Here is a 14,339-nt window from a genome sequence, read left to right as displayed (position 1 = left end):
CGCGTTCCTTAATAGAAATTTAAAACGCTCATGTTTTATAAAAATATTATATTTTGTATTTTGTACCTGCAGGAAATATATATATATGTATCGTTGCGCTTCGGGTTTAGGTACCGTTTGACACACAGCACAGTTCTTATGGTTTATTAGTTTTAACTTTTTAATGTAGTCAAGTAACTTATACCGATCAGCATTTTATTGGATGTATCCTACAAGAATATGTACACCGAATAACATATGATAGAAGTATGCATGTGTACTATGTTGATGAATCGTAGCCTGCGTGTAATTTGCACTCGGTTCTACAAAATTTCGGATGGGTTTTGTCCAAAGGATGAATATTTCGAGAGAGAAAAATGTTCCCATTAAATTGAACCGCGATAAAAAAAAAATCCCTGAAATAATAAATGCCTTATATTATTTATACAGCATAATCTCATATAATTGGGAAGATTGAAGCGGCCACTTTCCGCCATCTTGGTGGGAATCAGAACCTTATCACGCGAGAATAATATATGTTTATAACAATTACATATATATGTGTAATATTGATGTAATAATATATACAGATATATATTATATGCATTGATAACACACATAAATCCCACCAGAATGGCGGACCGTCTGCTTCAATTCTTATCACTAGTTAGCTCAATCTAGTTTATTATATATATTTATATATATCTGTGATTTTAGATCAGTGCGTTTCATTTTTGTTTGTACATTTCCAGGGTTTTAACAATAAAGGGATTATGCTATAATGTTTAACTAGGCTTTTATAATTTCATGTTTTTTTTTTCCATCGCGGTTTGATTCGATGGGAACAGTTTTTCTCATGAAATTGTCTCGCCAAAGCAATTTTGAAGATAGATTTGGGGATTCGTCGTTAAACAATTATTAATCGGATAGTGTTGGGGTTTCAGCTTTCGGATAAAACCCACGTGAAATTGTGGGTGAACCGGCGTTATTGGCGTCATCTTGTTACTCCGGCTTTACTCGTTATTGTATTGCTTGCGGGTGACGCGCGCGTGGGAACGGCTTGAAGAAAAGTTGCGGCGGCAGGGAGCGGAGGGGTGAACTACAGGCTAGTCTCGAAAGTGACGGCCGGCAAGCCGTTATTGCCTCGACCGGACGCGCGCGCTTGACGATTGCCACCGCCGTAGCGGCGGTCTGCGTCGACTGCATATTGCACGGTGGACGGCGACCTGATGGCGTCTTCGTACGCGGGCGGCAGTGCGTACGGGCCGGACTCGATGTCGTAGTGGTATCTGACGAGCTCGGCGGGCACGCGTTCGGGCGGGCACGCGCGGTAAATGGTCATCGCGAGCGACGTGCCGAACATGTCGAACGGCAGCGGGTAGTCGACGGTGTAAGCGGGCGGCGCCGGGTCGACGACCAACGCGGGCGCGTACGACGACATCAGGCGCCTGGCGCCGAACAGCTTGGTGATGTTGACGTGCACATACGATATGTTGTAGTTGACGTACACCCTGTACGGCCACGACAGCAACAGGGCCGAAAACAGCCAGTACATTTTCTTGTTGACGAACCGCGGCAATTGGCCGGCGTACACGGACTTGTCGAAATGTATCCCGATGAAGTTTATTCCCTCCTTCTTGTCGCAGTACTCGTCCTTGGCGTCGTAACGCGAGTAGAAAGCGTTGCGCTTGTTCTGGTACTCTTCGGCAAGCCAAGGTCTGGCAAAAGCGAAATCTGTGTGTGTTTTGACGAGAAATCATAATATTAATCGCACACGTTAAATAAACACATCCAAAGTGTATCCAAAGTTTATTAGTGTCAATGAAAATAATTGAAACCTGTTAAGAGGACGACGTCGCACCGGTGATTTTCAGTGGTAAAAACATGTTTGAGCAGACTGAAATGTAACTCGCTTAATTTTGGTTTTAGAGTAAAAGCACCCGTTATAAAATTAAAAGAAAACAATATTTCGGAGGGCAAGACGGACAGTCATATAAAAATGTCAAAATAGTCGTTACTTCTAAACTATGTATTGAGCGTTATACTTGAAAAGCGCACCGTCTTGCCCTCCAAAATATTGTTCTCTTTTAATTTTATAATGGGTGTTTTTACTCTAAAACCAAAATTAATCGAGTTATTTTCAGTCTGCTTAAACATGTAGAGATGAAAAAACATGTTTAAACCGCTTTCAAGGATACTGTGATAGTCCAAAAAATAAATTAACTACCAAAATAGAGTCCTAGTTATTGAACTAATAATTACACGTTACAGTTTAATCTTTAAATTAAGATTTTGTAAAAAATTGCCTATACTTTACTCCTTAAAAATGGGCGGTGCGACGCCCTCTTAAGGGGACGTCACACATCCATAAACCCGGCTTGTGCGGATTAATTTTACAAAGGCTATAATCAAAACTAAGAAATCAAATTTGTACAAAATATAGACAACAACACTGTCTGTGTTCTACCATCGCCCTTTTTTTAATATTTCAACCAGTCAATGAATAATTAATTAATTAAGAAAGGACTTTTTTTGAATTTTTTAAAAATGATATAGCGTTGTTCGTATTAGGTATATCGAAATAATACGAATAATGGAACGCAGATAATTTTGTCATAAATAATATGTATGAATTTCTTTCCTTAACTATATATGAAGCCTGGGAAAAATTAATCCGCGCAAAGCAGTTTTGATGGCAAAAAAAAATGTATTTTATCCTATAGAAATTACTGTGATAGTCTGACAAAAAAATGGCAACCAACAAAGTATCCTCAATACTGTATAATATATATACATTATAGTTCAAACTCTAAATTAAGATTTTTCGAAAAATTGCCTATACTTTACTCCTTAGAAATGACCGGTGTGGCGTCCTCTTAAGGGGATTGCATGCGGTTGGTTTTTAAGCAGTTTTGTATAGGCAATATTTAAGAAAAAAGTGGTTTTAATCAATTTCGATCATGCCAATTAATTTACCGGTTAATTTGTATAAGCTTCGTGCTAATATTTTTAATTTAAATTATTTAGAACTACTTAAATTTGATTAGTAATATGTTTGCCATGTATAAAATTTAACTCTAAGGGTTACTCTAACGATGCCTATTTTCATACTTTAAACAAAACTAATCAACGTTTTATCAATTTTTAGCTAATTATTCATAATGTAATTATGTTTATTAATATGTAGTTAGTTTTATTCCTAAATGAAATTATACTTATGTGTAGTTTAAAGCTAACCTAACATTAAAGTGATAAGAATCAGCCCGATTTATTTCTGTATTTGTTCTATAATTTTTAATCAATTATGAAAAATATCTGATGAATATCTCATCCGCTATTAAGAGCATACTGAAAAAAACAATTTGCATTTTAGTGTGCTGTAAAATTCTACACATACACTTTTGTTTCTCAATACTTCAATTACAAAAAAGTATTTCTAGTCTAGTAATTTTGCCATTTTCCTTGAGCAGGCAAAAGTGGGGAATGTGGGTATAAACCATTAAAAAATCCATTCGATTTTGCTCTAATCCGAGTTTTAGGTACACAAGCGTTATTTAATTTAACTTCAAACGTCATTACATTTTAATGATAATTTACCTTTGGTGAATTCAATTTTTACGATAGGACTCCTTTGGCGAAACTCAAGTGAATCAGACAAGTCGTAGCAGCCCATAGACCTGAAGTCGAACGCCCTTCTTTTCTTTTGCTTTTCCACTCTTTTGGGTTGTCTCGATATCAGGATAGGCGAACGCTGCGCATCATAATGATAACTTAGTACTTCCCACCTTTAAAAACATTAAAACAATTATAGGTAAGTAGCCCTGGCGTTTTTTTTTTAATATAAAATCAGGATAATAATTTGAATAATAATTACTTACCATATTTGTGGCTCGACCACCTTGAGTTGGTATATGTAATCGGATACCATAGAGTAAGACATCATTTCCATTTTGAGTATTTCTTGTATGACGTCGCAGGCCCAACATTCCATCAAGTATGGCCAGTACAACAATACCGTCATCACCAAACTCATCACTTGTTCGAGTTCCTGCGTTATGAAAACACACACTCAAACAACTGAAGGGAAACCCCGAAAGGTGTCTAAGTCCACTTTTATCAAAATTTAAATTATGACCATGACAATTGTATGAATATCTCAGGTGAAAAAACATTTTCCTACTTTTCCAAAATTTTGATAGCACCAGTTTTCAAAAATTTTATTTTTTTATTTTTTTGAGGTATAAAAATTTATTTTGAACATGTTCTTTGTATAAAAAGTTATCAGTAGGAAATGAGGAACAAGCTAATATTTTATTTTTATAAAAAACTACTATAATTGGCACTAATTGAGGCCATAATAGTTTATTTTTTTTTATTACATATATAACAGGGTTTTGAATTATCTTAACATATCTTGTTTTTTCTATAATTTCTTAAAAAAAAAAAAAAAATTATCTATTGAAGGAAGTTTGTTTCATGTAAGTATAGCAAATAAATTAGGAATAAGTTTAAAAAAAACTACTAGTCCATTTCTCTTGTTTCTACTTTTGGTTTTTATACAAAGAACATCTATTTAAAATTAATATTGAATTTTTATACCTAAAAATAATTCAAATCTAAACCAACAGATTTTTTTCTGAAAACTGATGCTCGTTGCCAATAAAAATCATTTTAAACATTTAAAAACGAGAGAAATGTTTCTCATTCGAAATAACATGCTATCGCAAGTTTAAAAAATGTATAAACTTATATATTGCCCTGATTTAATAAACAAAAAAAACATATTTTATGTTTTATAACAAGCCATAGGCTTTTTTTTTTTGGTGTGAATCTGAAGATTCATACCGGGACTTTAAATTTGGTTTATGATTGAACACACGCCATTGTACTTACAATTGCCGGGCCGCGGGTTAACACGAGGATAAAGTAGCATATGATCAATGTAAATATTAATAATGTCAATGCCAAACATCTTCCAGTCTCTTTCCATCGAAACGAGTTTCTTAAGGTCCGATCACGTGGGACTTTCTGCAATTCACAATAATAATACAGTTAGCTATTAGTAAACAGTTATTATTTTTTAATCGTTGAAATAAAATAATAAGCATATAGTTTTCAATGCAGTAGATGGATGATTTTTGTAAGCAAAGTTCTCTACCACATTATTTCATAAGTTCATAAAATACTTATTACGATAAACCGTTTAGTATACATTTAGTTAGATTAATATATTATTAATATAGATGTGGTTTTTAGAATAAATATAGTTTGAACTTACTAACATGTTTTGATAACTAGAGTTATAACCATATAAAAACGACAGTTTTAAAAGAAAAAGTTACAGCACCTATTCCAGTAGAGCAAATCCCTACTAAATTTAAAAATATTTTGTAGACTTTCAATTGTAGCTTTTACATTAGTCATTATTTGTTTTATGCATTTTTAAGCATATTAATGTTTAAACACCATCATTTTAGGAATTACAATTTAAAAAGATTTTAAGAACTTTTGTCGCTAATATTTTTCTTACAAAATATGACAGTAAAAAGTAACAACCCAAAAATCATTAACCCTTTTCCTCAGAAGGGATGGACATTTTTTCGATTTTTAAGGGTGTAGTTTCAGGACTGAAAATTAGATTAAAGCTGTTAAGATCTAACGTGTACCTAAAAAATATAAAAAATTTCAAACTATGTTTATAAACATGTGTTGTCTAGAAAATTATTTGTATATTTTATATTTAATAATGTTACCGTCTACAGTTTTCCATCGAAGGGACTATTTGAAAGTTATTTTATTCATTACATTCATTTTAATGATTCCTAAAGACCCGTGACCTCGCCGTTTCTAGTATGCTTGATTTTTATTATTACTATTCAAAGCAAAACAAAAATATGTTCTATTTAAATGAAACAACTTCAGTTAATAAATATTTTAAGATTGAATATGTTAGGAATCAGAAACTTACTTATGAAATACTGAAGAAAATAATATTTTAACAGAAACTAGTCTCACATTAACTATTATTATATAAAATATGACAATTGCAAAAAATGTTAAGTGCCTTTACTGTGCCAACACAGCAAATACATATAATTTTTTTACAAAACAATGAATTATAACAAAACAACTTGTATAAGTCTACATAAATACGATAATTAAATTATAAACAACATTTAAAATAAATGTGATAGCAGAGGGGGTTGAAATTTAGGAGAAGTAAGATATCCAAAGAATAATAATTAAGAGAATAATTCATCAATATTTGGGCTTTCAGGAGTTTTCTCTTCGAGATAATGTTGGACAATAAAATAGAAAGCACAGAAGATTGCAAAAGGTCTCATCATAGCAAAAAAAAAAACAACAATGGAGAGGAATTTAAAGAAAAATAATAGAAGTGGTCACAGAGAAGGTAGGACAAGAGAACAATATGAAATAGACCCGAAATCAAAACCCATAGGTAATTGCACAGCTATGCCATGTCATGATATGTTTGTATATTTCCAACACTTTAGGGAAAAAAAAGAACCGTATGATATATAGTTCAATGGTTATTTTATATGTACAAATTTGTTATTACATAGATACAACAATTAACCAAGTGAAATAGAATTTGTATTTATATGATTAAACCGGCGTATTGGATAGGCAATTTAGGTGCGTCTATGCATGGTTGTATAAAAAAATGGACAAGTTGTATAATTAGTGAGGACTTTTTTTTTACAAGAGTTAGCTATTGTAAAATGATTAAATCGAATATTTTTTATTTTCACTTAGCACACATTATATTTTTCTAACACATAGGGACATCAGTCATATTTGTTCTTATCACTATTTTATAGTTACACCACTTTTAGCATCAATTTTTATAGCTTTTATTTTCCTTTCTATTCAATATTCAACACTTACTACATTGCTATAGTGCACATAATAGATTAGTTCAATTTTCTTTTGGTGTTACACGCTTTGTGATACACACAGCACGCCAGTGTAATTTCGATTAGCTTTTTACACATTAAAACAATAACCTTAGACTTGTATGGTTGCAAACTTAAGTTTGTATAGATAAATATTAGGAATGATGTTACGTGTCTAGATATATTATAATTATGTATTTCACGTTAACGCCATTTCAAATATTATATATATATACAGCAACTATGAATACGCCTATAAATGTATGCGATTATATTTTACTGAGTTGAGTGAATTCCAAAATGAATTAAAAAAAAAAAAAAAACCTTAAGAAAACCACACAAGTGTTACTATATGTTGCTTTTTGGGAATACAGATGAGCGCGAAAATAACAAGGAAATGTTTATTGATTTCTCAACATTAACGGTACGGTGCCTCTCTGTAACTGCGATGAAGGGGTGTGTGGTATTATCTGCATTCTGTTCGTTAAGTTATGAAAAGGTATCCAGTGTGTGCGAGATAAAACGCAAACATTTTAATTGGAATATTTGTTCAATGTTCATTATACAATTATGGCTCGGCAATTACTATTGGACGATCGTGGTGCAGTTTATATGATCTTTATACATTTAATCACAGAAATAATACAATAAGGGTTAAGTTTAAAAATCCAAGTTTTATAATACATCATGCAAACATTTCAACTTGAAGAAAAACTCGTTTTTAACTCGTTCAGTTCAATGAAAACATATTCGAGTCAAGGTTATCAAGTTGGCTGTGTGCGTACTATGAATTACACTTTAGACAAACATAATGATACCATCAACGGTCCGTCATGCCATAGATCAACGAACGCATGCGAGTGCGGGTCGACTATGGTATTTAGGGAAGAACGGGAGTTATCCTACCGATATCTAGCGCGCAGCTTCCCTCGCCGTGTATAACACAATAAAATTATAAAATAATAATAAATATGATGTGGTGAAACGTTACGATGCGGTTTGGCCTCAACCCCACTGTACACTGCTAAACGTGTAAAAATCAATGCGTACTGTAGGGGTAAGGTAAGGTCTCGATTGTAGTAGTAAATTCGTGTGTAATTCACAATGTTTTCAACTCACGTTTTTGATTTCGTACGATTCCGGTATGAACGGCATGTTGTTGTTGTTGTTGTGCACTACTCGAAACGAAGAACGGCGGCTACGGCGACAATGACCTGCTGCTGGAACACCGTCGGTGGCGGCGGTGGCTTGCGCGCCCGGGGAAGTTGCTGTAACGCTGTTTTGTCCGCCGAATCACAATATATTATATTAATATATGTGTTGTGTGTACACGGCCGGTGCGCAGGTGTTGTGCAGCGCTAGGACCGGGGACAACGACGACAGGGGAATCCAAGGGCGGCGGACAGGGCGCAAAGCTGCGGCGCGACGTGGGAAGCGCGCGCGCCTGGACTTTCTGGAAACCACGCCCCGGGATATCGTGACCGGGTCTCGGGGACGTGCGCTCGGTCCGGGAGCAGACTGCAGTCGCATAGTGGTCTAGAATCCGAAAAAGCCCATCGAAACTGGATTTTACACAATTGTCGTATAGAGACCCGATTTGCTTAGTAGTTGTTAACTAAGTACTATATAGTGTATAAAAATACCCAGTTTTAATTTATAACATTTTTTTTTTTTTGCTACTCTAACTGCTGGGTTAAAGTTGAAAGGCCAACTACTGTTATTTTTACCTTTAAAAATACTCTATGTTCAATCAAATTTTTAATGTATAAAAAAAAAACATTTAAGAAAAGTCATGTACGTTTCGTTATAGCATATTATCCAATGTTTAATTATAATATATTGTTACCCCTCTTCCCTGCTTTTTTTCTGGTAAAAAAACATTTTAAAACAATCATTATTAATTATGGTTTTTTTATGAAATTCAACTCTACAAAAAAAAAAGTCTTAAATAGTATTCGCCAAACCGACATAAAAATATACTATAAGGTATACTAAAACAAGAAAAAAAAAATTCAGCTGCAATTACCTGCAATTAAAGTGATGGTGTTAGTTTATAACTAAATAATTGTTATAATTGAGGCGCACGCGTTGGGTACAATAGATGCTTATATAAACCAACAAATAAAAATATGAATTTAAAGTTGATTTATTACTAATTGTTACCTAAATAATTGATTATAAAACTAATACAATATTTGTTTTCAGTGATGCCAAAAGCATATGAATATATATGCAACATGAAGTTTTTTTAAAACATAAAATCCTCTCACCTAAGTCACATTAACTTCTAAAATACGGTATTTATTTAAAATCGTATTTTATAATTGAATTTGGTGACTCCACAAACATATAATTTGATATGCAACTTGACATATTTTTAAAATTTAAAAAAAAATACCCCCTTGTCCCCTAATTAGGGGGAAGATTCAAAAAATAATTTCAAATCTAAATTCGTTGACCTCAAAAACATACAATTTGATGATATGCACAACTTAACATATTTTTAAAATTTAAAAAAAAATCTTCCCTTACCCCCCTCAGTAGGGGGATGATTCAAAATATTATTTCAAATCTAAATTCATTGACACCAAAAACATATAATTTGTCATGTTGTTTTGTTTTTTAATCAAAATTTTAGGATACTTTAGTTTCGATAGTCTTTATTGGATTCTAGACCACTGTGAGTCGTTGTCGCTTGTACCCTGTCGGCTGATAAAATATAGTACCGCTATAACGGCTGTGTAGTTTATTATATAGTCCAGTCAAAGTTTAGAAAAACTTTTAAAACAAATTACCGAAAGCTTAATAATTTTGGTACACATTTTTAGTTTGTATCATAGGTAAATACTCTGAATTAACATACATAAATACTTTGACCTTGCCCGGATTTAGAAAAAAAAACCATACTTACATCAATTAAAAATCGTGTATATATTGTATAATATAATACGTTTTTCCTACTACATACTAAAATGTTTCTTTTTCGACTTTACTCTGAAAATAATTACAACATTTTATATTTTTTCATTTTAAAGACATTTTTGTTTATGTTTTTCTAACATGCGATGACTTATTATTCAATTATTAAATATTTGTAATTTACATATGAATGTATTACATGCGGTAACTCATTTAAGCATTATTTATTTCAACTTGCGTAGCACAGAAATAGTTTCTGGTTTAAATTAGTACCGATGTGTTGTAAAACCAAGCATGCAACAGTACAATGCGGCAGATGAATTTGAAAAGAAGTAAAAATATTTTTGACTATACAATTATACATAAACGAGACCTTATAGCAACTTTAAAAATTAAGTAAGTAATCAAAGTATAAATATTTTATTATAAAAATGCACGTTTCTTTGTCGTTTTTAAAAACCAACATTATTAAGTATTATTACTTATGTGTGACGTACCTACCTAAGTAAGACAGAGGGGCAAGCCTAATTAAAACACATGTTTTATTATCAAATTAGAGTGTTCACAGTTTTTCGTTAAAACCGTGTATACTTATTTTTTATAAGAAAACACTGATTATTGTATAGGTAGGTATATAAGTATAAATTATAAACTTTGGTGTAGGTGTAGCATAAACTGCATTTATAAGTAGCTGCTATTAAAAGTCTGGTGACATGTTTTTATATTTATTGTAAATAAATACTACAAATAAGAACATGGAAAACTCGGTGTAATTTAATATTTCAATTATTAATCATTACTAATATGATCCTTACATAATTTATAATTTTTAAGGGGTTTTGAGTAGGTAAACCTACTGACATTTATCGCAAAATTCCCTCGAAAAACAGTTTTCCCGTACCTATTCACATTTTCAGTAGGTATTTGCTGTAAATTAAAGTGGTTTTATAATTTTGAAGTTAAATTTTCTATTACATTAATTGACCATACGAAACCTCTTCCTAAATACCGGTGTCCGGTGACCTGACATATAATATTGGATTGCAATATTAACAAAACTGATAATTTTGTAAGTAGCAAATTATAACTTACCTAGTACTTAGGTATGTTTACGAAGTATAACTTAGTCATTTAACTAGAATTGAAACATTATTTTTAAAAAAATAGTAATTTTGGGCGTGCCATTCTTATACTTCATTCGGTGTCCATATATTTTTTTTATTCATGTGGTCACACTGGTAATTATCAAATTGACCTGTTGTTGTTTATATGTTGCCCCTCTGTTATCCAATCCGCCTATTTTATAATAATATTATGAATCATGGATATCTTGTTAGTTTTTGAACTTCGAGAATTCCTTTAATTTAATACTTAGATTTTTATTCTTTTGATATTTGTTTTTACTAGAAGATTTCAAATAATCGTACACAGAATGAGTAAAATAAGCGTATTATTTTCAACAATTTTTTTGTCAGCAATGATATTACAAGGTAAGAAATGAGAAAATATTTAGGGAGTGGTGATTTGATATTTTCATTTAAATTGAATCATTTATTAAATTTAAGTAATAGTTTTAAAGTGATACATTAAGTTAACTAACTTTCATTGTTTTTGCATATTCTTTAGCTCAGTCTTATCTACTGTGTTATGATTGCGTGTCGACACACCCAGGTTGTGGTACTCCGTTTAAATGGCTATGGTACAGAACTGTTTCGTGTCCAGAAGAAGACGATATTTGTGTTAAAATTATTGAAAGAAATGGAGGTAATTGTTCTCAGTATTTTTAGTGGTGGTTAATGAATAAAATGTGTCGGTTATTTCCCACTTTATTAACACGTTCACCTCCGCGCGTAAACGTCAGGATGGGTGCCAGACGTTGAGTGATTTGCGATAAAATTTTGCTCGGCCCGTCTCACAATCTTGTGATGAAAACTAAAACCAACTGCATCAAAATTTGTTATTGAGACATACTGAATGGTTGTTGTAAAAAAATATGCATTACGCAATGGCTGAATAATTTATAAACGTATCTAGATATGTACCTAGTGACGATTGCGAATCGGCGGCGGCCACCAGTGCCTGACTACTGACGCCGATCAGAGATTGGTAGCAAAGGTGAATGTGTTAATTGGTTTACTAGAAAAGTTAAAAAAAAAAAAAATAATTTGACAAACATTTATTAGTTAGTGAAACTCGTATTATTAAATCTTTGAATATCAGTTATTTCATTTTTCCTTTTATATATATACAACCATAAGTTTCTTAAAGTTTTTTCTAGAGTATAATATATGAAAACTAAATAAGTTTTTAAAAAAATGTTTAATATACAATTGTGTTGTGTTTAGCCGACGAAGTTATCACACGAGGGTGTTTGAGTTCAATGAAAGGTTTTAGGACAGATATTCCTGCTGATAAATACGAAGGATGCAGAAAGGGTGCTATGGACATAAAACTCGGTCATTATGTAAATAATTCTATTCCTGAATTGGACATTAAACGGTAAGTGAACAACATTATATTTTATACATATGATTTTGTTCTTATTTTAATCGCAATGTTGTTTACAGTGACCATTTTTCTTCGACTACATGGTGCTTTTGTTATTTCGATCACTGGTGCAATTCGGCCAACCTCTCGGCATCGTCTCATCTTTTAATTGTTCTTATAAGTATATTCTTTTTTATCAGACACATTGAACAATGATAAAATATTTTATTAATGACCTAAAATTATCACCAAAGTATGTGCATCCTTAATTCTTAGTATATGTAATGACCTTAATTTTTTTGATCTGATTAATATAATGTATATTAAGTGATATCTGGTTCCCTTATTATAATTCAAAAAACTACATATTATCTGAGTTCTAAATACTAATTATCATATTTATAATAATAATGTTTCATTGGAAAAATGTACTTACTTTTTTTCGTATATGAAAATATATTCTCAAGTTTTTTAGTTATTATACCTATTAAGTATTAAATTGCTTGTTATTCATCAAATTATATGTCAATTGAATTATTTAATGTAAGGCTGTTCACAATGAAAGCACCAATTTTTTATCTATACCATTTGTCTTACCAATTATGATATAGTTATTTATGAATTGTTATTGTAAGGTTATGCTACGTAAGACTGTATTTTATTTAGATCTAACATCAATAACTTGAATCCGTCCAATTTTTGCATTATATTATTTTTTACAATATTTTTATGTATAACGTTTTAACAGTTACGTTAAATAAAATTGTATGAAATAAGAATATATTATTTATATATTTACAAATTTTGTGTTATCATTTTGTTACAGTTTGTAGTATCTCTTAACAAAAATAGTAAGGTTAAAACAAAATATTTTGGGTTTTTTTTTTATTAAGAAGTTAACCAATAGATAGACATTTCCTTAATAATAGTAACTATTACTACTATATAATAACCTTGTTACCGCTATTTCATTTAAAGTTTATAATGTATATTATGTAATTTAGTAGTACTCATTTGCCTTTTTTTAAAAAAAAGAAAGCAATGTATTAGTTATACACTACAATTATAAACTAATTAGTTAATAGTTTCATTATGGTTCATGAGATACTTTCAAATATTAATAGGAAGCACATAGTATGAAACTTCAAACCAAAAATGTACTTTTCTTTTTTTATAGTAGGTATATTCTAATAATTAATGATCAACCTGATAATATTCAATTTAAACAAGTAGAATTGACAAGGTAAACAGTGAAATTTATTTTATCTTTTTTGTTTTGTGTAAGCTGTAAGGAAAAACTAAATAATAAAGTTATAAGTGTTAAATTGAAATTTTTACTATCTATTATAACAATTTAAAAACCAGTGTACATTTGTTTCGTTTCTGAGTGGATTGGAAACCATTATTAGTATTAATTATTATTTGTATAGGTTATTATAGTTAGAATGTTCAGCTCAATGTTAAAATGCATAATTGGTATATCGCACAGAATATTAAATTTGTATGAATTGTCAAACGTTTCTTGTGTAATAATACAAAAACGATTTAATGCAAAACCTTCTACTTAAAACTTAAAAATATTGTATAAACACTTAAATTATATTACAAAATCATACAAATTATTACAATGTAAAGGGAACAAACTGTACAAATATGTTTGTCACTTATACCTTTTAAGGTATCTATAACTTTGAAAACATCATTGGTTACTATTATTGTGATATATTGTTATAATTTAAATTCAAAATTTTGTTGCATAAAACTGTTTATTACAGTTATATATACTCGCACAACATTAATTTATCCTAAGGAGATTTTACATCGTAGCTGAGGCATTTATATAGTGGATGTTATTACAGCAACATTTGTTAAAAAAAATACTGCCACTGATTTTATTTTTTAAATCTCTAGGCGTGGTAAAACGTCTTGTTAGTTGATACAATAATGGATTATGAGTTAATACTTTCCAAAAATATTTTAAGCGTGTAATACTCATACCAGGTTTTAAGAATATAAAAAAAAAGCCCATTTCAATTG

General features: G+C 31.1%; 2 protein-coding genes across 2 annotated transcripts; one reads left to right on the top strand and one right to left on the bottom strand.

Moving 5' to 3' along the window:
• Positions 1 to 782: 782 nt before the first annotated feature.
• On the bottom strand, positions 783 to 8,215 carry LOC126846407 (transmembrane protein 151 homolog). The gene is made up of 5 exons (XM_050585775.1): positions 8,016 to 8,215; positions 4,873 to 5,007; positions 3,858 to 4,027; positions 3,577 to 3,764; positions 783 to 1,713 (listed from the first exon to the last, which is right to left on the bottom strand). Exons 1-5 carry the CDS (start codon positions 8,049 to 8,051, stop codon positions 1,079 to 1,081), a joined length of 1,164 nt encoding a protein of 387 aa, XP_050441732.1. The 5' UTR covers positions 8,052 to 8,215; the 3' UTR covers positions 783 to 1,078.
• Positions 8,216 to 11,120: 2,905 nt separating this feature from the next.
• Positions 11,121 to 13,104, top strand: LOC126846649 (uncharacterized). Its single transcript, XM_050586348.1, has 4 exons — positions 11,121 to 11,305; positions 11,442 to 11,579; positions 12,161 to 12,314; positions 12,383 to 13,104. The coding sequence occupies exons 1-4, from the start codon at positions 11,248 to 11,250 to the stop codon at positions 12,516 to 12,518; spliced, it is 486 nt and encodes a 161-aa protein (XP_050442305.1). The 5' UTR covers positions 11,121 to 11,247; the 3' UTR covers positions 12,519 to 13,104.
• Positions 13,105 to 14,339: the final 1,235 nt, after the last annotated feature.

This window comes from Adelges cooleyi, unplaced genomic scaffold (genome assembly GCF_023614345.1).
Source record: "Adelges cooleyi isolate 19-005CV unplaced genomic scaffold, UGA_ACOO_1.1 ACOO_flye_CR_arks_rails_tigmint_CR_PRNA_9, whole genome shotgun sequence".
NCBI lineage: Eukaryota > Metazoa > Arthropoda > Insecta > Hemiptera > Adelgidae > Adelges > Adelges cooleyi.
Note: the sequence above shows the minus strand (reverse complement) of the source record. Positions and strands in the feature narration are given on the sequence as shown.

Excerpts from the sequence above, each read along its gene's own strand:
- LOC126846407 (XM_050585775.1), bottom strand. The coding sequence starts at position 8,051 with ATGCCGTTCATACCGGAATCGTACGAAATCAAAAAC. Across the intron at positions 5,008-8,015 it reads AATCGTACGAAATCAAAAAC|AAAGTCCCACGTGATCGGAC; the intron begins GTGAGTTGAAAA and ends TGTGAATTGCAG. Across the intron at positions 4,028-4,872 it reads TAACCCGCGGCCCGGCAATT|GAACTCGAACAAGTGATGAG; the intron begins GTAAGTACAATG and ends TTCATAACGCAG.
- LOC126846649 (XM_050586348.1), top strand. The coding sequence starts at position 11,248 with ATGAGTAAAATAAGCGTATTATTTTCAACAATTTTTTTGTCAGCAATG. Across the intron at positions 11,306-11,441 it reads GTCAGCAATGATATTACAAG|CTCAGTCTTATCTACTGTGT; the intron begins GTAAGAAATGAG and ends CATATTCTTTAG. Across the intron at positions 11,580-12,160 it reads AATTATTGAAAGAAATGGAG|CCGACGAAGTTATCACACGA; the intron begins GTAATTGTTCTC and ends TGTTGTGTTTAG.